At 44.2% G+C, this 27,599-nt stretch overlaps 1 protein-coding gene across 2 annotated transcripts in view; it reads right to left on the bottom strand.

The window, feature by feature from the left end:
- Positions 1 to 1,969: 1,969 nt before the first annotated feature.
- The window catches only part of Klhl6 (kelch like family member 6), a 47,221-nt gene continuing 21,591 nt past the window's right edge, over positions 1,970 to 27,599 (bottom strand). The window contains exons 3-7 of one of the 2 annotated variants that reach the window (XM_075969056.1): positions 22,422 to 22,871; positions 17,252 to 17,489; positions 12,539 to 12,741; positions 4,623 to 4,836; positions 1,970 to 3,381 (exon numbers count right to left, since the gene is read on the bottom strand). In XM_075969056.1, the coding sequence (XP_075825171.1) occupies positions 3,080 to 3,381; positions 4,623 to 4,836; positions 12,539 to 12,741; positions 17,252 to 17,489; positions 22,422 to 22,871 (1,407 nt within the window). In that variant the 3' untranslated portion in view covers positions 1,970 to 3,079. The remainder of the gene's footprint in view (positions 3,382 to 4,622; positions 4,837 to 12,538; positions 12,742 to 17,251; positions 17,490 to 22,421; positions 22,872 to 27,599) is intronic. The other variant, XM_075969065.1, reaches the window with a different exon arrangement.

Below are 27,599 nucleotides of genomic sequence, written 5' to 3'. Positions count from 1 at the left end.
GAAATTTTACAGATTGATGTACAAAGGGTGACATCAGGGAAATGCCTTTGGCCTAACCAAGCTTCACTCAGCCAAGAAAGCATGCTGGGAAAAACCATGTTGTATGAACTTAGTTGACATGGGTACTATGGAAGTAACCCCCTGGAGCCCTCATCCCAACCCTTTTTTCCCTTCAAGCCATCTCAGAGTCAGGTCACTGGGCAGGTACGGCACACTCCAGGCCTTTCTGTATCTCCCCTTAGTCAGGTGTCTCTTTTCCAGCAACTATCCGTGTGTCTAAGTACAATTCACTGTAACATGGTGCAAGAACCTGAAAACCTTAGTGCCTACCCTCGAGGACCCTGCTTATACATCTGACACTTGGAAACCCAAACCCTGAGTACTCTACAAATTATACTCTTTCTGTGAGCTACAGTGGGGAAGCTTCAAATGTGGAATGTTAAATCTTTTTACAAGAACATGTTTCCCCACTCACTCCCATGCATTCCTAAGTATCCCTGTTTTGTGAGTATAAGTACCCGTGACTTTGCTACAATTTATATGCTTATCTGGTATTATAAAAATCATGCAGCTCTTCCTTATGAGCGCCTATGATTTCTGAAGTAGTCCTGGAACTCAAGACCTCCACTTTGAGTCAGGTCTGTAAGTCAGATTCAAAGTCCTTACCTTCTCAGCATGTCACACACTGAGAGATGTTTACTGATCCGAAGGTAGACCAGCTGTCCACTGGACAGAGCAAGAATTCTCCATATATGCTAATGATGTTATCATGGCATTTACTCTTTGACAGCTCTTCCCTGGCTTAGGCTTTGGACTAGACAGACTTTCCCTGGGCTCACAAGCGAATTTCACCCTCAGGCTCAGAGAGGATCACATAAGCAACTAGACTAGCTGATCTTAGTGCCCAGATTCCAGAAAGGGCCCATGGAGGGCAACCAAAACATGGATGCAGCCTCATGAGTTCATGTGCCTCTCCGTTTTAGCTAACTCAAGGAGAGGGTGACTTAGAACACTGTATAGTGAGCCTTTTACTTAGTTCTTGAGTCTCTCTTGGTGTGTGTGGGGGGGGGTATTTGTCATTCACTCATCAGACCTAAGCACAGCAAGCACAGAAGACACCATGAACACTTGATGTTGAACTGGAGTGAACTGGGGGAACGGTTTCAGTAGAGTGTTGTGAACATGCTTAGCGCTCACGAGTGACAATGTGCTCTAAATGTGTGAACATGCAGAGCGGGCACACAAAGGTGTTGTCCCCTCTTACATCCTACAGAGCAGCCATGCTTGATGAGAAGATAGAGCAGCACACACACCGATAAACACACATTGCTGTTTATCTTCAAAAACCTAGATAGAAGTAAAAATAGCTGGAATTCCCAAGGTTTTAAAATCTAGTTTGAAGAGTAGTTTCTTCCAGACATAACTTTTTAATGAAAATGAAATTCACTATCAACTCTAATTCTACTAGCTTCTCAAACGGCGGAGGTGCACAAGCATAGTATGACCCTCTGACATGAAGTACAACTCTACCAAGAGAACCGAGAACTTATACAACGAAAATAAGGCCTCTTGGACGATGTAGCCACTGTGTTCTTTACTACAGCTTGTGAAACAAGACGTCATGGCCCCTGTCTCCACCTCCGGAATGAAAATGCATTTCCACTGAGTTTATCTGAAATACCTCTGCTTTCAGTGAAGGGCTGACTCTGTGTTTTAAGTGGAAACTGAACCAAGTTGATATGAAGCCTACATGAAGGATTTACAGGGACCCTGAAAACTAAGATCTGGGAAAGTCAGGTCCCAGGAACATAGACTCAAATTCTTGAATGCCCTCCAGAAGAATGACTTCTAGAAGAGCATTCTTAGGAGTGACCAGTAGTATGAAGGTGTTCACAAGCGGTGAGGAGAGAGAACACAAAAATAAAACAGCAGTTGTACACTGAGAAGCCAGGACATCAAACCACTGAGAAGTCTTCAAAAATGTTTTTATTTCAAACTTTAATTCAATTTTATTTCTTAATGTGTGAGTGGTGTGTTCACAAGTGTGAAGACCCAAAGTAGATGTCAAATGATTTCCTCAGTAATGCTCTGCTTTTCACTGCTGAAACCTCTTCCAGGCAGCCACTCTTCAATTTTGTTTACAGATACAGGGTCTCTGGATGAACTGGAGTCACCAACTCTGACTGACTGAACGGCCCAGCTTGCCCTACAGAACCCGTCTCTGCTTTCCCAACACTGGGATTGCAGGCAGCTCACGCCTGCTCAGCTTTCGTGTGGGCTCTAGGGCTCCTAACGCTGGTCTTCAGGCTTGCACAGCAAGTGCTAATCCACTGAGCCGCCCCCAGCCACTAAGCGGCAGTGGTAATTCTAGTCCAACATGGCGCATCCTGTAATCAAAAACAATGGCCACGATGTGGGGAAAACAGGACCTGTCTTTCACCTTTTTCAAAACAACTGGGCCATCCCAGACTAGTCTCAACAGACAAGTCCAGGGGAAGATCATAGAAGATGCTCTTGACAAGTGGCCCAAAAGGCTCCAAGATCAGTAGTCTCATATTTACAAGGAATAAAAGGAAGACAGCACAGAAAAACACCTTTATTCCCTTGTCTTCAGCAAAGTTGCTGGAAAGAGACACCAGCCAAGTTTGAGGTTAACTTTCGATTTTCCTATCTGAGTTAAGTGTGGTGAACGAGACACTGATGCGGGAAGACCTGTGTTAATTCCGGCTCAGCTGCTTGCTCTCTGAGTGGCCTGGTGAAGGTTGGCCTGTCTGAAATGCCTTTTCTTCACCTCTAAGACAGGCGTAACGCTATCCGGCAGCAGGTCATTACCAAAGTTAAGCGAATTATCATGGATAAGAGCCTGGCACAGGCCAGGGTACGTAGGCATGTATGGAATGTTAAACATTACCCTGCATCTTGAGGTAGGTCACACAAGCATTCCGGCTGGTCTCATAAGCTGCCCCATGATAAGCCTTAAAGTCAAGGCAAGCCTAAGGCTCGCAAGGGACCTGAGTAAGCTGGGGTGCGGAATCAGGGCTCAGAGACTCCAGGGGCACCTTCCTGAGTCCCTTCACAGTCACACGGACACTGCCCCAGGCACAACCCGCCGGATGTGAGTATATGACTTCCTGATGGTGACACTGCCGTGGTGGGACACTCCTCGCGGCAGGACACATTCCTCTGTCAGCTTCTGAGCCTCGGGGTCCCAGCAGAGCACAGTGGCAATGACCTCATTCTTCTCATCCCTCCCTCCGGTGATGTACAGCCTGTTGTTGCAGGGCGCAATGCCACAGCTGGCTCGCTCGTGACTGAACTGTGTCACCAGACACCAGCTATCTTCCAGAGGGCTGTAGGAATAGAGCGCTCTCATGGCGCCTCCTGCAAAGAAAGAACACGCATGCTGGGCATCTTTCTGGGCCTTTCCTCATTAGCCACAAGAGTTCTACTTTTGATTAGGCCAGATCTACCATCTTACCAGAGAAACAGTAGACTGGTGGCTTTCTTCCCAGAAAGCCGGGATGGACCCCCAGTTTACTGAGGTGCAAACTTCATCTCCTTTCAGTTCTTACCGGGTGGAAATCTGGTTCTAAAAGATATCTGACTGAGCACAGCTGCAAATCACACCTTCAGACCGGCTCCCTGGGAACCCCAGCTGATGCCTCAGGTATCTCAGCGAGGCTACGTTCTCATCTGCGACCCTATACACTAAAATCAGTTTTACAGATAACAAAAGGACCATGTACAGAGGCAATTCATAAAAGCCGTCAGCCTGGCAATAGCCAGGAACAGCCTCTGTTTGGAGAGTAAGCAGGATCAAGGTCATCGAGGTTGCCCAATTTGATACTGGATCTTTGAGACCTTGGAGAACTGACCACAAACAAACCCCAAGAGACGCGCAGCAAGGGAGAGCTACGTTTTCTGTGATGGTCACCTCCCAGTGCCTCCCCTGATCAGCCCTGAGTTACCCACCGAAGCTGTTTGTATTCTGGCATCTCTTTAATCGGCAGTTCTTTATCGCGGCTGCACATGAAAATCAGCTGGAGTTTTGAAGACCCCAGCTGTACTCTTCCCAGACACCCTTCTCCCCTCCTGACATAAGGCCTGGCTACTGTAACTTTGTAAAGCACTCTCTGGTAATCCTAAGGAATGGTCAGGGGCTGAAAACCACCAGTCTTTAACAATTACATGCCAACTGTGGTCTGCCTGGCCAGGCTTCCTCTCAACTAAGTACATACATTTTTTTCCCCAAGTACCTAAAACCAAGGAGGAGAGGAGCATGTCCATGATCACTAACTGACCTGTACAAATGGTTCCTTTTCGTTGAGCATTTGCTACACTGCATGTTTCAATTTCTGTATATTTGCTATGTTTGCTACACAGCTTTACTCCTGCACTGACCACTGGCCTCCTCCACTGGACTATGGCATCCATGCTTTGTGTGGCTGCTTCTACCTCCCGGACTTCAAGGGAAATTCCAACAAGGCCTGGGTCAACACCACCTTCTCTTCCTTCTCAGCCTTATTCACATTACCCAGGCATTCTCAAAACAATAATATTTGGTCTCCCGGATGGCCACAGGGACGACGGGCTACAGATGTAAGAAACCCTCACCGACTCACCGACAACATAGATGTGATCCTGGAAGCTCACTGCATTGATGCATTTAGCCTCTACTGGCATGGCTGACTTCAAAATCCATTTATTGGTCGAAGGATCATAACACTGAGTCTTATCTGTGGCCAGCTTCCCATTGGGTCCTCCTCCAATGACATACAGCTTCTTCTTGTGGCTAGCAGCGGCAAAGGAACTGACATGGACAAGGAGGGGTGCAGCCTGCAGGGGTAGAGGGTACAGGAGTCAGTGTGCTGCTCAGATTGCTGGAGAAGCTTGGAGCACACACTCGGGCATGCTTCAACTGAAATGGCAAAGCCCATGGGCTCTCAAGAAAATGCAGAGAGAAACAAAACCCACTGTCTCTACAGATTCTAGGAAGCCTGGAGCAAGCTGTGTCTTGGCTGATCCTGCTTGTTTATCCCCCAGTCCAGCTCTCAGGGAAGGAGGGACACAGGCAAGACTAAATGTCCCTGTACAGGAAGCCAGCATGTTCATATTCATTCAATGGTCAATTGCTAAGTGCCAAGGTCAGTTTAAGGGTACACACATATGTAGATGCTCCCATGTAGAGGCAACACTGCAGATTTGGGGATTAAGCCAGATTTCTGTTTGTGAGCCCAATAACACTAAAGTAGACTTTTAGGAGCCTCTTGTCAATCTGCATAACCCTTTAGTTTGAAGGACTAAGTGATGGGACCTGATGATTAGAAAAGATCTTGGACCCAAGCCCCATGGTTCACAGGCCTTAGCTGGATGTCATAGCAATGTGATGATAACTGTTCTTTGTGCTTTTAAATTTTCTGAAGCTGGAACATGCTCTGACAATAAGAAAGAAAATCTGCACTTGAGAATGATCTGGAAACACTGGAGATAAGGCTGTTTTCTTATCCTGGGGCAGTTTTTAATCAGAGGTGGCTTTGCTCGAGACTTGCACAAAGGCCTGGAAATGGCTCATCAATAATGAGAAAATAAATACAGCCTGCCTTCTATTCATAACCAAATGACCCAGGGTTCACAAATGGTGGAGGAAATGGATCCTCCCTTTTCTGGTACGGAGGGGAGCAGGACAGAAGGCATCTGAGGTGAGAGACTCTAGGCCAGGTCATACGACCAATAGGGTTAACCATCTCGGGGTAGGCTCAGCATCCCCTCTATAGCTTGGGCTCTGGCTAGCACAGGACAATGTCCACACAGAGCCAGGTCGCCTGAAAGAATGTTACTACTCTTGAAAGACCCCTACCTAGCAGCATTAAGTTAGCAGCAGCAATAACGCTATTTTACAAGGCTTGAATTTTTGAGCAATATAATTAGAAGCTAGGACAGGGGAGTTTAACTTAGAGATAAGGGCTGTGGTCAGCTTAGGGGCAGGGGCGCTGAGCAAGGCAAGATATCTCTGGTCAACCATCCGGACTGTCAGCAGGGGACTTGGGGTCCAAAGGAAGAATGGCACCCTAGATAGGCCAGGGCAGCATGTATATCTGATTTCTTGGAAACCACGAAATTGTACTCAGTTTGAACCCGAGCCTTGTTTGAATTGCCCAATCAGAACCCTGTAACTATGCATCTCGCTTCTGTTCCCACGCTTCTGCTTCCCTACCCTATAAAAAACCCACTGTTCCAACCTGAAGGTGCGCAAGTCCTCCGAAAGACTTGTTGCCCGCAGGTACCTGTGTTAACTCAATAAACCTCTTGCTGTTGCAGCCGTATGAGTGGCCTCGCTGTTCTTTGGGAGGGTCTCCCCAGACTGAAAGGCAGCCCACCTTGGGGGTCTTTCATTTTGGTGCATTGGCCGGGAAGTGGAGACCCCTGCCCAGGGATCACCGACCCACCACATCGGGAGGTAAGCTGGCCAGTGATCGTTCTCTGTGAATATCTGTGCTTCTGTGTTTCTGTGTATGCGCATGCGACCGTATCTGAATCTGTATCTGTACTAGTTAGCTAGCTAGAATCAGTATCTGGCAGATTCGCGGAGAAGCTGACGAGCTTGTACTCCCGGCTGCAACTCTGGGAGACGTCCCAGAGTGTCTGGGGCCAAATTTGTGGCCCGTCCGTATTCTGTGAATCCTACCAAAATAGGACTGTTCGGGGCACCCCCGCTGTCTGAAGGGTATGTGATTCTTCTGGGAGACGAGAGATCCGGACTCTCGCTGTCTCCATCTGAAATTTTGCTTTCGGCATCATGCCGAAACCGCGCCAGCGCATCTGTATTGTCTGTGTATTTTTGTGCTTAATATGTTCTTTGTTTTGTATATCTGTTTGTACTCGAGTCTAAATCTGGTACCATGGGGCAGTAAGTAACCATCTCTTTGACCCTAACTCTATGAAAATCCAAAAGGAACGCTGACAGCCTGCCCCTCCTTCACTTCCCTAGGCTGTGCTGCTGAACTGCCCTGCTTGCTGTTGCGAGGGGGGAGGGAGCAGGGCTGTTATCTCCTGCAGCACAGCCTGGAGCCAGGCCTAGGCGGGGCAACCAGCTCCAGCTCTGAGCAAACTTCTCAGCAGGATGCAGGGCGGGGCATGGCAGCAACCCTGGCCCGAGGCAGGGAAGGGGGCAGCTGTGGCCCCCACATCTGCAGGTGAGTCCCCTCCCCGGCCCAGCAGCAGCCGCCTTAGCTGTTACCAAGGGTGCCAATGCAGAGACGCTTGAACTGAGTTGAGGCTTCCAGGTGGCCCACCAAACCTGACCTGATGAGTTCCCTGGAGGGAATGCCTCCTGGGGCCTCTGGAATCCCATTCAGAGAAAAGCTGCTAGATTGCTGTGAGTACTGAGGTGGGGTGTGGGAAGCTTGTGCTATACAACTAGGAGCTCACTGTGGACAGAGCTGAGGCTGAAGCCAGGTCCTGGGAGGATCCCCAATGGGGTTCCCTGTGGAGAAGGCTTGTTTTCCTTGGAAAATAAGATGCTAGAGACTGAATGGCAGCCCCCATCTGCAAATGCCATGTAAAACCTTGTGCCAAAGATCTATGGCCCTTGCCCAGGGGAAATAACTGGTGCTAACGCCAGGGTCATGGAACTAAGACCTCCTGTGGAGACACATGCCAGCCAGTTGGGTCCAAGCTGGTGCTAATTCCTCCCCACAGGACCCAGTAAGCCTGGGAACCTGCAGTAGGCTATTTCTCTGGGATTGGATACCCTATTAAAAAGCAAAAGGTCCCCTAAAGAACCTGGACCTTTCCGTTTTGGCAGTGGGGCAAGAGATTGCAAGTAAATATCCCTGTGGCTGTTGGTAAATGGTGAATGTGGATTCAGGAGTGGCAGGTAATGGAGTAAGCTGACATTAAAAGGGCCTACCAGCCCTGATAACATCTGTCTTCTGGGGATACTCTATACCAGTCATCATGTGCTGCATCCAGGTAAAAGCCTCTGGTTTAAAAATTGAAAAAATTAAATTAAGTCACTTTAAAATAATATGCTTATAAAAAACTACAGATTGTTGGTTTTTATATTTCTTACTATGCAGTGTGTCCAGATGAAAATAAATTCAGGCCTGGCACAGGGCCAGGGCCATATGAACAGCCCAGCTGAGCTTCTAAGCCAGCCCATGTTTAGATCTAAATTTAACACTTGTCTGCTCACAATGCTTGTGATAAGGAGGGGACCCCGCCCACATGGCCACATGGCAAAGATCTGCTAAAGCCTCTCACCCCACCACAATTGCAAGGGGGTGTTACTAAATGATGAGGTAGAGATAAAATGGCCCTTTTGACTCTTTATAATGTTTATGGATATTTAAAAAAAAAACATGACAAAGATTCTCATTCATTATTAATATAAAAAGGTGCATTTTAGGTTGTTTTCAGATTCTGTCTATAATAATAAAAAGGATGTCGCTAAGTTTTTAAGGTAATATGTTATCTAATTCTGAAAATCCACCATGCTAATGTTCAAAGTAGCTGTAAGCATAAATTGTCAAATGATATTTTTAATCCTGGTCAGTTTTACAGGAATAAGATAAAATCTCAGAATTGTTTAATTTGCATTTCCCTGATGATTAAGGATGTTATATTTAAGCAAATTTTAAAATCTTTCAGTCATTTCAAGTTCATTTTTTGAGAATTTACAGTTTTGGTCTGTGACGTAATTGTACTGAAATATTTATTTTTATGAGGATTAAGCTTCTAAATTCCTTATATGGTTTTAACATAATTGATAAAGACACCTTTCCTATTCTACAGGCTGATATTATGTTCTGTTAATTATATCCTTTGTTATATAAAAAGCTTCTCAGTTCTGGAGATTTCAATTACTGATTGTTTCCTTTAATGTCTACGCTACTGAGGCTATGTTCAAAATTCTATTTATATTGTTGCCCTTATGTTAAGGTCTTTAATTTGTTTGGATTTCAGTTTTGTGCATAGAGATAAATATGGATCTATTTTCATTCTTCTACATGATAATGTCTAATTAATTCTTAAAGGGAGAAACTGACAGTCAAAATGTTGGGCTCATGGCAAATCTCAGGGGGGGGGGCTGCAAGGCACCCCACTAATTCGGCCAAGATAAGAGAGGTTCTCCAGGGGCCAGTTAAAATCTGTGTTCTTTAAATGATTAATAGAAGTTTACAAGCATTTTTACCCAACCTCTGAAGGTCAGCAGACAGCAGTAGTCATGGCCTACATAGGACAGGCAACATCAGATATAAAAAAAGATACAGCAAATAAATGGGTTAAAAGATTATACTTAGTAAAGATTTAGAAAAAAAATGTTAAACAAGGGACAGAGAAAAAAAGCGAGAGAGAGAAAGAGGCGGAAAGCAAAAAAAAAAAAAAAAAAAGAGAGAGAGACAGGACACAGACAGATAAGGAGCGAGCCTGGGCAACAGAAGATCAAAGACAAATGAAGAGGGACACTGGAACTGAGTAAAGAATACGAACTGGACACCTTACAAACTATAAATTTGGGAAAAAGACAAATAAATGACTCGTTCCTCCCTGGTCACTTCTGAATGTATGACCAAAGCCTTTTGTTGACCAAACGAGGGACTTTTGCTTTCGCTGCTGTTTTCAGTTCTGCAGGAGATGCAGGCTGCTTGTCTACCTCTGCCTCTACCACGCCCTCCTCACCGGGATGACCACCTCTCCCTGCCGTCACCGCTGAAGAAATCCTCACCTCCTAGCAACTGCCTTGATGCTGTGCTTGCTCTAAAGCCTACATGAGCCCTAACTGCTCACTTTACAGTCTTGCTCCCCTCACCCATGTCAGACAGCGATACAGCAGTCACAATGCTACCACAGATGCCCTCCTGTGCCAGACTACTGCTCCTGTGCTGGGCTGACGTCGATGGACTATGGATCCTGCCAGCATCTGCATAAAGGACAGGTGAATGGCAAAATGGCAGACTAAGCTGTGCCAGGCAGAGCCGAAAATGAGGGCGAAGCTTGCCTGGGGCACAAGGCTGGCGGTCCAAGCTGAGCAGGCACACAAGACTGAAGGTAAGCGGAAGGCGGGGGGCAGCACTGGTGGACAGGAAGCAAATGATCTAGGCCAGTAGCCTCCCTTCAGAGATGGCGGCCCGACCAGAAAGCTGAACTTATGGCTTTGATACAAGCTCTACAGATGGCAGAGGGAACGTCTATACTAACAGCAGGTATGCTTTTACCCTCAACTGTATACACAAAGCAATATACATTTGCAGAAATTTTGAGCCTCCAGGAGGCCACACATTTGCCAAAGAAGATAGCCATCATACATTGACCAAGATTGAGACACCCAATATGATGGCTAAGAAGATCATAAAAAAAGATCATTCTAAGGTTGGGGATGCCCAAGATAATCATGTCCCATAATAGACCTGCCTTTGTTGCCCAGGTAAGTTAGGGTATGGCCAAGATATTGGGGATCAATTGAAAATTAAGCTTACCAACCCCAAAGCTCAGGTCAGATAGATAAGATAAATAAAATTCTAAAAAAACAAATTGACATAATTGGCCCTGGAGACCAGCAAAAATGACTGGACAGACCTCCCTCCCTCCTGTCCTGTTCTGGGTTCAAAACACCCCGGCATCGTTGCCACTAGTTCTGCTGCCTGGCTAGTTAGCTGCCGCTCATGTATTTGCTGAGAATGGCTGACCTTGATGATGGAATCCTGAGCTCAAGGCTTGCACAGGGCAGGCACATCTGCTATAAGATGGGCTTACATCACCTTTAAGGCTCTTCTTTCCTAAAGTCAGAAACCCACAGGGCTCTGCTCATTTTTTAATGTCTTTTAAAGCACAATATCACACAGCAGAAGCAAAAGGCAATTCTGTTCTCTTCCTCCTCTGTGTGTCTGGGACAGATTGACAGGAATTATTTTGTACTGTTTAAGACTTTTCCAGATCAGACCGTTTTGTGCAGATAACTGCAGAGATAAGCAAACACACCTAAAGCCTCCTTACCTCTGGACAGGTTTTGTTTTTCTAAAGCCTGGGTATTTATGTCCTCATTGGCTGTCCTCTGGCTTTAGGGCTTTTTGTTTTGTTTTAAACATTTGTCATCCTGTATTGCATTTTCTCTCATTGTTTGTTAAAGTTCTCACAATGGACACAACCCTGTACATTTGGATAAAGCTGATGCTACAGGATGCAATGGAAACCCGTAAATGCCATGTGGTGCCAGCTGGACCAAAACTGACCTCTCCGGCACATTCTCTGGAGTTGAGGATCAACACTCCCGGTGTCTACAGTAAAAGAGATTTGTCTTCATAATACTGAACTTGTCTCTTATAAAAAGGCATGTGTTTCTTAGGGCTGAGTTAAGCTCTTTGTAGTCAATAGACTATTATTGCCACAGTGTTGGGTGCTATTCTCGGGTCTACAGTGGTTCACAATGTCTACCATATAGTTAATTTCAAGCCTCATTCAGACAATTTTGCCAAGAGCTATTCTACACACCCTAGAGGTGTTCTACTATCTTCTCAACAAGGATAGTTTAAAGGATGGTTTATAAACCGCCTGGTACAATTTATAAAAGACAGACTTTCAGCTATCCAAACCTTGGTCCTCACTCAGCAATATCATCAGCTTAAACAATATGATCCAGAACATGTTAAGAATGCCCGCTAGTTGAATAAATGATTTTATTCAAATTCACAATAAGAAATGGGGGGATGAAAGACCCCTACCTAGCAGCATTAAGTTAGCAGCAGCAATAACGCTATTTTACAAGGCTTGAATTTTTGAGCAATATAATTAGAAGCTAGGACAGGGGAGTTTAACTTAGAGATAAGGGCTGTGGTCAGCTTAGGGGCAGGGGCGCTGAGCAAGGCAAGATATCTCTGGTCAACCATCCGGACTGTCAGCAGGGGACTTGGGGTCCAAAGGAAGAATGGCACCCTAGATAGGCCAGGGCAGCATGTATATCTGATTTCTTGGAAACCACGAAATTGTACTCAGTTTGAACCCGAGCCTTGTTTGAATTGCCCAATCAGAACCCTGTAACTATGCATCTCGCTTCTGTTCCCACGCTTCTGCTTCCCTACCCTATAAAAAACCCACTGTTCCAACCTGAAGGTGCGCAAGTCCTCCGAAAGACTTGTTGCCCGCAGGTACCTGTGTTAACTCAATAAACCTCTTGCTGTTGCAGCCGTATGAGTGGCCTCGCTGTTCTTTGGGAGGGTCTCCCCAGACTGAAAGGCAGCCCACCTTGGGGGTCTTTCACTCTAACTGGATCAATAATATTGACTCTTGACTCCTAGGAAGAGAGAAGTTCAAGAAGATGTCTATGGGACCAAATAGATCAATCAACCAGCCACCACCATAGGTAATGTTAAAGTGATCAATCACCAGCCACCACCATAGACAATGTCGAAGTGATCAATCACCAGCCACCACCATAGGCAACGTCAAAGTGATCAATCATCAGCCACCACCATTGGCAGGATTTTTGTTTTGTTCTTGTTGTTGAAGCTTTGAAATTGCTCCCGGAAACGATCTTCCATACCTCTGACCAGCAGTTGTGGAAGGGATCATAAGTCTCCACATTGTTGATCCTCTGTAAGCCATCAAAACCCCCAATGACATAGACTTTGCCACCCAATACGACCATCTTATGCCTCCAGCGGCCTATGTTTAAATATTCAATCTGAATCCACTTGTTGATTGAAGAATTATATTTCCAAACATCATGCTGTGTTTCTTTGCCACCTACAAGAGACACAAAGTACTTTAAAAACACCAAGCAGACGTCTCCAAATCCAGTTTTCCCCCAGCATTCTCCTCAAAGCGCTAAGTGTTCAGCCAAGTCCCAGTCAAGGGGAGATGGAGAAATCCTGAAGGTCTCATAGGAAGGACAAGACAAACTCAAAAGAATGAGAAGCCACAAAGTCCGGGCTGTGCCGCTAAAGCTCAGGAAGGGGGGCCACGTGGAAGGATCCAGAGAAGGCTTCAGTGAGGTCAGTCTGGGTGGGTGGGAGAGTCTAATCCAGGGTTTGTGCTCCCCAAGAAGCGGGGAGCAAGACTGTGCAAGGGCTGGACAGTCAGAAAGTTAGAAGAAAGTTCATGTTCTAAGTGTATTTATTTATTCATTTATTTAAACAAACAAATAAAAAACTAGAAGAAGCAACAGTGTGGAAGAAATTACCAAGAGATCTTGCAACATTATTTCCGCTTACATCTTCAATCTACATAAAAGAGTAAGTAGTATAAAGAATGGAATCGACCTCTAGGCAAGCTTTTGCCTCCTCTCAAGGGTTAATCCAGTGGGGCAGGCTTGGAATATGGTTTGGGGCTCCTGCCAGGAAGGCAGGTCCACCTTAAGACAATGCATCTCTTCCTTTCCAGAGTTCCCGCCCTAGTGCCCTCCCTACACTGAACCAGAACCGGACGATGTCCTGACTATTTCTAGTTCTTTTCTAGGCTTTTCTATCAGATACTGGCCAGAACTTTAACGCACTTTAAACTCCCTAAGCAAGGTTTTGGGATTCCGCACTCTTTCTAAAGACACCGCCCACTCCTTATCCCCTCCCCCACACCATCACCCACCAGACTCCCGGAGCTGCCTGTGCCCAGCTGGCTGACCTCCATGCTGTCTTATCTAAAGCAGCTTGACTTTTGTTTTTCTCCCCCTCCTGTCTCCTCCTCCTTTCCAGGCAGCTGTAAGAGTTACAGCTTCCTCTCCTGGGTTTTTCTTTTAAACTCTAACTAATTGCCCTTGAGCTTCATTTGAGTCTGTTCTTAAATCTTTTATTAATATGAAAACCAAGAACCCCAAAGAGAGAACAGACTTCTTGGGTGCTATCTGATGGGTCTTCTGGGGCTCCCTATGATTTCTAGCAGCACTTCTTTCCTGCCTTTATTTCTTTAGCTGGCAGAGTCAAGGAACCCATCCCTGCACCTCTAGATGGCAATGTGCCTTTGTCTTATTTTTAATTAATTTTTATTATGAAAATATGGAATGTTTACAATTGATCATTTGAGAGTGAAATGGCTAATGTTTCTTTACAACCACTCTCTTAGAACACAAAAATTATGATGTCTGTGTCAAAGGCACGTGTGAATTTTTATAGATGCTTCCAGTAGTCCTCGAAGATGCCCCACCCCCTCTGCAATAAAGAACAATGGCATGATGAAGTGACCAGTATGACAAGAATGAAGAGATGAAACCATGGACCCCAGGAAATGAGAATTTCTCCAGGAATCTCATGTTGGAAGACGACAGAGGCTGAGAGCAAAGTGTTGGCCAGGGGGAGAACTTGCCTGCCATAAAGAGATTTCCCAGAGTTCTAGCAATTTTTCAGACGATCTTGTAGGTAAGACCGAAGCCCGGCCAAAGATGGGTTATTAATGGATAGGACCACACTTTAATGGTCTTTAGGACTGCTTGCTTAGTCGTGCATGTCCCTGGTACCATATCTTTAACCGCAGCACTCCGGAGGCAGAGATGGAGAATCTCCATGAAGTTGAGGCCAACCTGGTCTTCACAGAGAGTTCTAAGGCTGCCAAGGCTACTCAGTGAGATCCTGTCTCAATAAATCAAATCAAATCAAATCAAAAGCCTGTGACTTCATTTGGGGGCCCCAAATGTGAACTTGAGTGGGGTTGCCTGATATCTTTGTCCTTCTTTCCAATGTGGCCTCACTGAGTAAATCCCCTCTTCTGCGTTTTACTATTAATTTGGCTGTATTAATTGACTTTTACTACAAATGACTGTTTAAATTGGCTTCTTGGGTATAAGTGTGGTCAAGCCTGGCTCCTTGGCATAGAAACTGTGTGCCTGAGTTTGGTGGGTGTGTCACTGACTGGTACCATGGCTGCAGAGGGGCTGCTCTTCCTTTCCTAGGGCTGTGTCCACATGCCTTGAACCTTCGTCTTTGCTTTGTCCTTTTTTTTGGGGGGGGGGGGGTTCTCTACTCAAGACATTATGATGTTGGTTCCATTTGGGTAGTATTAAAGATTAGAAAATGTCATGAAAACTTTCAACGAGGTCTTTATTAAGAGAAAACAAATGCTGTGCTTTCCTTAGTGACTTAACATCTGGCTGGTTTAGAAAGCATATTGCAAAGATGAGAAGAGCTACCTAACAGCTGCCCAACCTCCCTCAGGTGTCTGTGTCCTCAGTTCTTTTAACAGTGTGTAGACTGCTACAAGATATTTAGAAGATTCTCCAGAAAAAGCTTTCTGTGGTGTGAGTGAGGAAGCGAATTCCAGGCAAGTGTTCCACCACCGCCGGAAGGACTTTTGGGAAAGGGAAATGAAGAGAGAAAGAAGGTCAAATATGAAAATAATAACAAAAGGAAACTAGTGTGAGTATAAGGTTAGATAAACTGACCGACTAAAATTGAATACAAAAACAAACTCAAATATATAGAAGTGATTAAATGTTGTTTAGCAGTTGGCCATCTGGAGACAAGTTAGATAGCTATGCCACTTTACAGGTAAAACAGTTTTCAAATGTGACTTAGGGAAGGATGTAGGAGACTAACTCAGTGATTTGGAGAGCGTGATGAGAAAGTAGAATCACGCAGGAGAGAAAACGGTAGGGAGAATGTAAATGAAAGTTCAAAGACAACCACAATCTAAAGGGAAAGTAACTACACCACAGAGCAAAGGATATTTAGTAAGAAAAAGACAAATACACAACAATAGAAAACAGGCAAAGGGTATGAGGAGACATACTTTAAAATAAATACAATTAGCCAATAATTATATGAAAATTTACTCAACATCACTAAAGATACGAGAATGTAAATGTATATATTTTAGTCTATTACATCAGAAATAATTGTTGATAACAATCGTTTTGAAGAATGTAGAAAATGGGCTCTGGTTAAGCTACATATGTGTAATCTTTGTGGAGAAACATATTCTCCACAAATTCTCAATTCACTAGTCTTAAGACCTCTTCTAGGAGTCTTTCCACAAATTCAAAGTTATTGTGTATGCAAATGTCTGCTAGAGTATTTTTCTGAAGTAGATTATAAACAGTAAGTACATGTGCAGTGGCAGAGATCAGTTCTGATTACCAAATCTGTTCCTCCTTCCTGGACGCATAGCTAAACTACATTGCCGACCCTCTATTCTGGGAAAGAAGGGCACGCTGTTGGCTCTTGCCAGTGGCCTTGTGGCCTTGCAAGCTATAGCTCTGTGGAGTAGCTGTGTCTTTTCCTTCAGGCCCTGTGTGGAGGATGGCAGAATCCTATGTCAGAAAAAACCCGAGTCCCTGAAAGCCTAAGTTAAGCAACGGCCTCCTGACCCCACCACTCCCACACATCCTTGTTCATTCACTAAGTGGGACTTGGGGCTTGTTGAAATAGCTAATATTAGTTATCCTAAAAAAATATAAAAATAATTTATTAAAAAATATCAAAACATGGAAATTATCATGGAACCAAATGCCATTCTCTGTATTGTTCAAATCTTATGATATTCCTACAATAAAAAGAAACTTATAGTCTGACCAATATTATGAACAGACACGGAGATCAGCTAACGTTACTCTTTGGAGGACACTAAATACAAAGCAGTGGGAAGGGTATGTTTGCACTCTTCTTTTTATATGAATGAGAAGGACTAGGACCCGGGCTTAGCCCCTGGATTGTGATCCTGTCCAACCCCAGGATATAACCTAGAACCTCTCTGAGCCCTGTTTTCTCCTACTTCATAATTTACCCTCTCTTACTATGACTGGTAATTACGTGTTGTTAAAGTACAGGTTTACCTACTAAGCGGGAAAGATGACAGAGACTGTGTCATTCAAAAATATCTATTGAGGATTTACATTGCTAGGTGCGAGAGACTGATTTAACTCCCACAGAACTTCAAGTCTAAGGAGAAGGCAAGTGCAAATAACTGTTAATAATTGAGCAATAACTTAGCAATGTAAATGTATTCCCATTCTTTCAGTGGAAGCAGATCACTGAGAAGTTTGGGGAGGTCGGGTTTGTGGGGGGATACGACATTTCATTATTCTAGTCCAACACTCAGATCAGTGCCCTGTGCCTACAGCAGACTGAACAAACCGTTTTTGCTGTCTGTGCTGCTCGTATTTCAGCATGTTTGAAGTGATAATGCTTTCTCCAGGATAAAACCACCTAAGCTCCTGGTTCTATATCCTGAACTCACAGACATTCTCGCACGGCGGTTGGTTGGTTGGTTTTTACTTAGGGAAGCATAGAATGCTATTGAGGAACCGCTTTGATCCCAGCCTCCAGCTTACCTGAGATGTAGACCTCATTTTTTAATGTCACACAGGCAAACTCTACCCACTTCTTATTCTCGCTCTCCAGCTCATGCTCTGTCAGCGGGAGCTTGGCCACCTCCAGGCGACTGCGCCTCAGGGGGTCCAGGCAGGTTACCTCGGCCACAAATCGTTCATCTTTTGTGCAACCGCCAATAATCATGAACACCTCAGACTGGAACTCATGCATCCTGGGCTTGGTGCGCTCTGAAATAATCTAGAAATCAATGAGAGGATGTGTGGACAGAGGGAATAGAACATGACGATGCACAGCCTGGGCTGTGGAACCACAAAAGGCAGGTCCCGGTTTCTGCCTCCACCGCTGTTAGTCTTGTGACTTCTCCTTGACCATGCCTTCATCATCTGTATGATGGCTGTCTGACTGTAACTACCCAGTAGGTTTGTTGTATTAGACATGGACTGTGATGACCCAGGACCCGCTGTGGAACAGGTACTGAATGAATTGTTTACCTGTCATTTCTGCTGCTATCTTAAGACAAAAATCTGTTTGCCACCAAATGCACTTCCCGCCTCTTCTCTCCTACCTGTTCTGAAACCTGAGCTCCTGGAATGAGTGTCAAAGTTAATATTTATTCAATACCTATTGTCAAAATGTAAAAAAGAAAGAACAGGCTGGGGGGTCCACGGGAAGGAGCTGACACACGTCACCCTTCAGAAGGTCTTTATTTGGGCGGGGGTTGGGGATGGGGCTGCAAGGGATGGCAGGTTTTCAAATCGAAAGAAGAGCTTCCTTAAGAGAAATAAAGCATTGTGACCACAAACGGCCATAATGGGACCTTGAAGATGTGCGTGTTTGGGGGTGGGGGAGAGTAATGGCAGAGACAGAGAGCCTTGCTTCAAACCCCAAGAAGAAAGGGTGTTTCTGACTCATGGGTTTTCAAGAGATAGGCTAACACACAGGTACTTCAAAATTCAGTCTGTGCTATTGCACCTGCCAAGGGGCATGGAGCAGGCTGTAGGAAGGCCCAGAAGCTTGTCTTGCTGGTACAAGGGGGAGGGGCTACCAGGCTATAGGTGCATGCTTTCCTTCCTTATCAACTGTTTGTTCCAGAAAGAGAGCTAGGGGGACGGGGGGGGGGGTCTCGTTTTGAGAGAAAGAAATAGAAAGAGGGTCTGTTTTCTATTACTTATTATACACCAAGCCCTGGGCCAAGCACGTTATATAACATTGCAGTCTATGGTAATGGTCACTGATACTATTGACATTCCCTAATAGAAGGAAGAGGGGCCTTTATGCGGGAGTCCAGCCATTACTTGTCTCCTACTCTCCTCCGGCTGCAAGTGATCTTGGGAAATGCTACAGTAAAGAAGAAGTCCATCGGTAAATGAAAATGGAACTCCAGGATACAGTTTGTGTGACTTCATCATCCATAATGAGGTGAGACTTTTCAGTAATGCAGCCGTCTGGGGGGTCACCCAACTCACCAAGCTAACTTCAGTGGAATTGTTATTTCGGTTTGTCATTAATATCTATCTAGAGTGAGTCTTGTAGTATGTTTGTGTCTCCCCAACAAAAGGGTTTTTTTTTTTTGGTTTGGTTTTTTTGTTTGGTTTTTCAAGACAGGGTTTTCCTGTAGCTTTAGAGCCTGTCCTGGAACTAGCTCTTGTAGACCAGGCTGGCTTTGAACTCACAGAGATCTGCCTGTCTCTGCCTCCCGAGTGCTGGGATTAAAGGTGTGCACCACCACTGACCGGGTGGCTCCCCAGCAAACATTAACAACATCAATTTGTTATTTGTGTGTGTGTGTGTGTGTGTGTGTGTGTGTGTGTGTGTGTGTGCCAAGGAGCTAGATCCAGTAAATTTTGCATCCCTACTTTGTGAGCTTGTACTGTGGCCATAACATTTGTGGTGGGCCTGTTAGTTGTGAGTACAAAGGAAGAGCGGGAAGAAATGTGACAGGATAAAGCCCTCATTAATGTGCTGAGCCTGAGAGCATAAGCAGTAGAAAGTCCATGGGGTAAGGATGAGAGCAGTGGGCCAGAGCTTGGGGACATCTGAAGGTACGAAGCTGGTTGGTAGGATTTGAGCAAAGAGTTGACACCAAAGACAAACAAACAAGTGCTTCTCTGCACCTTTCTTCCCAATATCAGCCTGGTTTCTGTTCCCAAACATTCCCTCCCCACAGCTGAGGCACAACCTCCAAAACAAGCTGGTCATCTTTGTTCAGTCAGGATTTGGGTACGGTAGGCAATGCTTCAAGAACAGTCTTATAATTTACTATAAGGACATCCCTTTTTCTCTAATGGATTCTCAGCACAAAGAACAATCAGTACCTGGGTCTTATGGCTTTCTATGAGTCAGTGGATGGATGGATGGATGGATGGATGGATGGATGGATGGATGGATGGATGGATAAGACAGGAAGCCAAGGTCCCTGGTATGGACTCCCTCTTACAATACAAATCAGTGTGGTACCCACTCTCCACAATGGTCTCCCAGAATTCACAGCCCTTACTGTTCTGGAATCAGTCTCTCTAACCAAAGGATTACAGCAGAAGTGGTGTTCCACCACACTACCAAAGGCAATAAAGCTTCCATATTGATTGCTTTCTTAGTCTCTCTAAGATAATTTGCGCTAGTGGAATGCCATCTGCTATGTAGATGCCCTCATGGCAAGAAAGCACAGCTTCAAGCCAATAGACAGTAAGGGACAGATGCATGCCTGCAATACTGTGAGTGAGTAGCATGTGGATGCTTGGATCTCATTTGAGCTTTGAGGTTGCTGAAGTCTAAGCCAATAGATAATAGTTGGATCGACACCTAGTAAGAAACTTTACATCAGAGCCACCCAACTAAGCCAAGCCATTTTACGTTCTTTTTCCTTTTGCAGTGTAGGATTGAACACAGGGCATCATCATGCCTGCTAGGCAAGAACTCTACCATGGATCTGCAACCCTGTCTGCTGCTTTAAACTGTGAAGTTGTAGGGTGATTCATTATGTAGTGATTCCCAATGGGGTAACAAGGATAGGAGAAAGAAAGGTCTCAAATCAATGTCCAAAACTTATAATTTAAGAAACTAGGTGGGGGGAAGTAAATTCAGAATGTAAACAGAAAAAAAAAGAATTCTATCATGATCAAAATAGAAAGAAAATTAAATAGAAAACAGAAAACAACAGAGAAAATAAAATTAAACCAGGAGTTAGTTTATTGAAAAAAATCAACAGAATTTATGATATCTCTAGCAAGACCAATGGGGGCACAAAGAGCCACTATCTGGAATTCAAGATGCTATGTTACTACAGATTCTATATAGATAGTATAGATCCACGTCACTACATAGTCTATAGATAGTACTGATGATGGGCGGAGTTGAGAACAGCTTTATGCCAACAAATCCGCAACCTGCATGGATAGAGAAATTCTCTGCAACTCTGTTTGAGAAGTAACAGACCAGCAATGTGTCTGTTAGCGTGATATGATTTGAAGTGAGAATCTCCTCTCTCAAGGAAAACCCCAGGTTGACCAAACGCCAAACTCCAAGGATACCTGTGAAGAATAAATGAGCAGCAAGCAGTTCTAAGAACAGTCAAGGAATACAGCCATCCATACAGATGAAGGAATAAGCTCCAGAGGAGTCACAGACAGATACGATTCCTGAACAACTTTGGGCTGAGGTTTCTACCATAGCCTGCAGATGAGGTTTGGCACATTTTGCACAGTGATAGGTACACATGCCTGTCAATCAACAGCAACCTCTCCCTATACCATAGCTTTTTGGTGAGCTTGCTCCTCCGCTAAATCTGGCCTTGTCTTTACAAGATTATGAGTAAAAAACATCTTGAGGAATTGCAAAGGAGAACGGGTAGCAGCAAACACCTTCTTGGTGCCCATTGGGTCATCCGTAAACACTGCCATTCACAACACGCCAGAGATTTCTCCTAAGATCTAGAGACAAAAAGTCCAGTAAGACTTGGTTCCTACTATAACAAGTTGCAAGTTTAGAGTATTACAAGATGATGAATTCAATGCCCACCATGTGACATTTGTGTCATGACCAAAGACCGAACCAATGGGAACACAAAGGGTTCTCTGAAGAAGGTAACCTTGGATTTTGAGTAGACGCAGAAGTTAGGTAGAGGAAGAAGAAGGAAGCATTAGACAACATTTGCCTTGTCCTGAAGGCTGGAAAACCATATCTTTTGGGGGAACTGGACACAATAAATAAAAACCACAGCAGAACGTAAACATCAACAACTAAAGAAACAGAGACCATGAATTTGAGCATAAGGGGGATACAGGAGAGGAGTGAGAGGGAGGAAATGGAAGGGTAAAGAGATGCAATGATATTTTCATTCAAAGGCGGATTTTAATTAAATTTGTTTTTAATTTGTAAATACAAACACACACAGTAGAGGTGGGTAGTAAATGATGCCAGAGACCTAAGCAGGAGGTATTTTAGTGAACAGAGCTCAGGGGACTTTAGAAGAAAGAGTGGATGGCTTCCTGAAGGTGAAGGAGAGCCAATGAAAAGGTCAGGCCAGGAGCAAAGTTCACACCTGCATCCTCCATCAGCCCAGGAGTGGGGATGAGTTGGTGGGAGAACAGACTGGGAGTACAGTAATGAGGTCTAAGGAATTTCTATAAATTCAGGGAAGAAATGAGGGGCCTCTGGACCTTGCCTTGTCCTGAAGGCTGGAAAACCGTATCCTTTGGGAGAACTGGACACAATAAATAAAAACCACAGCAGAACATAAACATCAACAACTAAAGAAACAGAGACCATGAATTTGAGCATAAAGGGGATACAGGAGAAGAGTGAGAGGGAAAAGTGATGCAAGACAGCGTCAGAATAGAACAACAGATACAAATGCTCACAAGAATGGGAAATGTAAGGAAGTAGCATCCCTTCAGAATGTGACTGGAGGGGACCCCACACAACTGGGCAGAGGACAGATGAGACAGCCACGGTGCCAAACAGTTTCCACTTCTCACTAAATCCTCCCCACGGCTGTGTAAAAACGTGCTATCATCCCCGTTATACAGATCAGGAATCCCAGCTTCTGGAAGGACTGGACTCCTCTACTTGCTGTCCTGAGGTGTGAGCAAAGGTCACTTGCATTTCTGAGAGCCCTGGCTCTCTTCTTACATTGCCAATGAAATGCAGCGCCTCTGACATCCAACCTACCTCGTTGCCAGAAAGGTGGTACATCCTGGCTTCCTGAAGCAGGGGGAAGACCTCGGGACACTGCCTTATGAGAGGATCTGCTTCAACCATCTCCACAAAGTACCACGGGTCCAGAAGTGGTAAGCGCACATTCTCAAGAACACAGGGGAGTAGGCAGAGTCGTTCTGATTGTTTGTGCCGGACCCAGCTCATCACTGTCTCAAACACCTGAGCCTCCTCCGTCACACAAAGATCGTCACTCTTCAAGATGTGATACAAGGTATCCACCGGAAGTTCAAGGAACTCCTCGGAGTTCAGAATCTGAACGAAGTTTTGAATGATGTAACTTTGAACTTGCATCTTTAAACTGTCCAAGGAGTGTGTGTCTGCCAGCCTCAGTATTCCGATACAATTTTCTGGATTCAAGGCTTCTGTAAGGAAGCTGGCACAGGCATCCACCAGCTGCAGAAACTAACAGAAGGGTGGAGAGTCAGGCCAGGAAGTGCTCAGTCCACAAGAACATTCATCAGTGAGTTGTGTGTGCCAGCAAAAACTCAGCAGCAGCCTAAATTTCGAACAGTACAGTCACATAGCCAAGAACTCTGTAAATAATTTAAAAACATCTTACAAGATTACCTTAAGTCCTCTGAAAAATATAATGTATTGGGTTTTCAGATCCGTGCATTAAATCTGATCAGACATCTAGATTTATTTTTGTTTATTTTATAGGACTGGGGTGGAACACACAGCATTGCATGTGTTAAGTAAGTGCTCTGGTATCAAGCTATTTTTCCTAAATTTAAACCTCTAGATTTAATCATCAATTATATATATATATATGTATATATATATATACACATACATACATACATACACATTCATCCACATCAAGATGGTAGGAAATTCCATGGAACAACTGGTCTAATTTCTCCTGTAAATATGCTACAAATGTAAAAAAGGGAGAGAAGGAGGGAAAATGTGAAAACAGGAACTCTGCTTGCATCCATGATTGCAATTGCACAAATTGGATTTAGTGGGTTATTTTTCTAAAGGGGGATGATGAAGTTGGGAGGAGGGATGAAGGGCCAGAGTGGGTCCTCAAGGAGTTAGAGAAGTGAGGTGTAAATATGACCAAGAACCATTATATGCATGTATAAATTATCAAAGACTAAAAATATAAAGATGAGAGATTTACGAGTTATATCAACTTACTGCAAAGTATGGACCATACTTGAATGTCTGATGTAAGCAGCAAATTAAGTCAGAGAAATGTTTACAAGCACTAATATTTGAAGACATGAAAAGGTATTATTAATTTTAGGGGCAATTATGGTCTTACAGTTATTTTTAATAAGAGTCTTTATCTTTTGAACTAGGGTGATGGTTCAGCAGATAAAAATGCTTTTTAATCAAGCCTGGTGACCCAAGTTCTGATCCCCAAGGGAACTGACATATAAAATACTACAGTTTAAGGTATCACACTCACCAATCAAGCTATGGGACGTTTACTCTTTGTTAATGTGTTATTTACCCCTTCCCCAATGAATTAAAATCACTTTTGTAATTGAAAAAGAATAATTTAAAAAAAATATTGGTTGGTTCCCATATCCCACCTTAACTCTACATCATCTTCTGCAGAGAATATGAATTTAATGTTTGGGCAGCATTTTATAAATTACAAAACATCGTCATTGCCATTGTGTTCAATGCTGATATTTCACAGATCACATCTCCCAGGCATCTAGTTCACTACTGTTCTCTGGGGCTGTGTTCTGCACAAGTCTGGACCTCTCTTTGTCCGCTGGGTTCACAAGATCATGTTCTCAGTGTGCTTGAGCTGCTCATCTAAGTGAAGGAAGAAGGAGATCACAGGGAAGGGCCAGGTGAGGAAGCCCCGCTGAGGGCAGGTACTGGGAAGAGATATGGGGACAGACCTGGCAGGGGGAAGTATGGTATGCAAAGAACAGGTTCTGGTGACAAGAAGCTATGAGGATAAAAGGGGAGGGTGGGGCAGGAGTGGTCTTGGGTCTGGTTTTGAACTGGCAGACTGAGTTGAAGAGAGTCCAATCTTTACACTGCAGTACCCCTCCAAAACACATATCCCCCATTTTCAATGTCATTTCCAATCACAAAACATGATTTTCCCTATCAGAGCATCGCTTCCAACTTATCATCTACAAAATGTTTCTTTGAGAGCCAACACAAAGCTGGAGAAAGATGGAGTTGGTGTTGCCTCCCTCTGCTCTGTCTGTAGAACCCAGTGTGCCTACAGCTCACCTCCTTGCTTGAGGAACTGTGAAAGTGATTGAGCTGAGAATCCTAATCCAAACTGTTTGTTTGATTTTTGTATGTCTTTTTTTTAATTTTTGATTTATATTTTTATAGCCCAAAGATGCCTCAAACTCTTTATCCTCCTGCCTCATCCTTTTAAAGACTGAGATTACAGGCTTGTGCCACCACGCTCAACTCTGGGAAACTCTATGAGCTACTCACTGTTATGGTAACATTATGAAATATCTACTTCACCCTGGCACTTTAGTTCTGGGTAAATAACTGTATAAATAAAAAATGGAATAAGAAGAACAGATAAAGCCCACCTCTCCATGAAGCTCTTACTTCAAAGCCAGTTCTCCCCAGTGGCTTCTCTAATTCCCCGATGTGGAATCTGTTCTTATCCCTTCCTCGGCCTCATGTGGAGGTGCCTGTAACAGCTCTGCTCTGTGCTCTGCCCAGCCAGATCTAGCAGCCCAGAGGTTCTAGGTCATGATTTTGTTTTTATTTCCAGCAATGTCTACTACGAAAGTCTGACGGCAGATGAGTAGGAAAGGCCAGACAGAAGAAAAAGATCCTTAATAGACATCTGGAATGCACTAAGACCCGTGAGTTTCTTCATCTGTCACTGCACTTCACAAACTATTTTTAAACAAACGTCTCTTATTTAATTAGTAAAAAGAGGATATTCCAACTACACTTGCAAGTGGACATTTACACGCTACATTTACAGATTTAAACACTTAAGATTTTACCTGTAGCCTGACAAAGAACATGTGCACTTGCCTCAGCCCTCTTCTCCCTCCCTTCCTCCCTCCCTGTCCCTCTACAGAGAGGAGGAAATAGAGAATTCAGAGAAAAAGACATTGCCTGAAGTCACATAGAAGGAGGCAAGATGAACCTTTAGCCTGCTTGCTAAGGACAGTGGCAGGCTTGCGCTGTTGGGCTAACAAAAGCCAGGAGAATCTCAAGAGACCTTATGACCACAAGGGAAAGTAGGTGTCTCTGACTGCCTAAGCTCTCCCAAAATATACGTCAACAAGTATTTCAGAGTGATCCAACCAGTAGCTAGGAATTTGCTGGCATGTGAGGGAGTCATGAAAACAAGTTGTTGTTTTTTTTTTTTTTTATGTATTTGCCTTTGGATAAATTTTCAGCATGTTGTTCCTCGAACCTGGTTTTTAGAACTGAGAGATGACAAATAATAGTAACAGGTATAACCAGTTTCCTGTTTAGATGGATAAGTGAATTAAAAGTTACAGTCAGCACCTGACTCTGACAGGAACTCCTAAAATACCACCAAAGAGACACGACCACACAGGAACTCCTAAAATACCATCAAAGAGACATGGCCACAGTTCCCATAAGAAATGTCTGCCTTAAAGAAGCCATCTGAAAGTCTTTTGAGGAGTATCTATTCTGATTCTTTATTCATTTTTAAAATTTTCAGTGCATTTGTGTGTGTGTGTGTACTACATGTGTGCGTACACACACACATACAAAGTACAACATTTGCATATTATGTCAAACATCAAAATGTCAACACGGTTGTTCTCACAATTAATATCCTACTCTGAGAGTAATATATAGTTAACACCAGGCTGTCTGGGATGCTGGACTATGAGAACTATTTCTGAACACTTAACCCTACCACACCTTAGTCTCATATGAACATTGCAAATACTTCAACTAAAAGAATATAGCTGATAAAAAAAAAAACAAGCAAAGAAATAGCACCAGGTACACACCGTCTGATGAAGTAACATGAAAAGCCAAGATACCATAATTCCTCCCAAAATGACTAATTCCACAGTATGACACCTAGTGAGGGTGAATTAAATAAAATCCTAGACAGAGAACTCAAATGAGAGATTATAAGTATGTTCAAAGAAGAAAAGAAGCTCCTGGGTTAGAATACAAACAGAGGAATAAAATAAGGAAAGTCACGTGCTGCTGGGCGCACTCCCTGGCCCAGGAGGGTGCGCTGTGCTGACAGCTGGAGCACACACAGTGCTCCTTACACACCCCAGTGTGAAAGTGAAGTTACAGGCCGCAGGATGCCCCACTCTGATACACGCTTATCCAACACACTTCTTCCTGTACAAACCCCAGCTCTGAAGATCAGATGGCATACAAAGCAGCTGCCCCAGTGTGACTCCCCCAGCACACACCAGAACTGAGTCTGGGCAGTTAGAACTAGAAAGTTGGCTGGGCAGGATGACCCAAGTTCCGGTTCCAGCATCCTCATCTGTCAGCTCACAGCTGTTAGAAACAACTGTAGCTGTGGGGAATCTGACACCCTCTTCTGGTCGCTGTTGGCATGGGTACACTCATCTCTCTCTCTCTCTCTCTCTCTCTCTCTCTCTCTCTCTCTCTCTCTCTCTCTCTCTCTCTCTTTCTCTCTCTCTCACACAGACACACACACAAATATGTAAAAATGTGAAAACTAAAAATACTAAAAACTACATTTAGAAAGAAAAGTAAATCTTTTTTATTGTGTGAGACCTGCTTTGAGACAGTAAGAGAATCAGGAGACTTGACAACGACTCCAAACTTTGTCACTCAAAAAAAATAAGCTTCTACTTTGGTGCCAGACAATAAATCTGTAACAGTAAATGTCGTAGCTATTACTATTTCCAGTTTTCCCATCTTTAGACAAGTCAGCAACCCTCCCTACATTCCAATAGAGGGTATTAGCATGAAAATAACAAGGACTGCTGAAGCTTTCCTGGGCAAAGGTCACTGTGTTCAAGGTTGTGGGCACATTAAGTTCAGAAGACCTCTTGACACAGAAAGATTGAGCTGAGGGTATGTTGTTGGATGGTGGGCAGGACGAGATTAACTATAAACACTGAGCATGAAGTTGGTGAGTCCCCCCACCCCCATAAAGAAGGATGGTTTCCTGTCAATCAAACAGGTTGATGGTGA

Source organism: Microtus pennsylvanicus, chromosome 1, assembly GCF_037038515.1.
Source record: "Microtus pennsylvanicus isolate mMicPen1 chromosome 1, mMicPen1.hap1, whole genome shotgun sequence".
NCBI classification, from domain to species: Eukaryota; Metazoa; Chordata; class Mammalia; order Rodentia; family Cricetidae; genus Microtus; species Microtus pennsylvanicus.
Note: the sequence above shows the minus strand (reverse complement) of the source record. Positions and strands in the feature narration are given on the sequence as shown.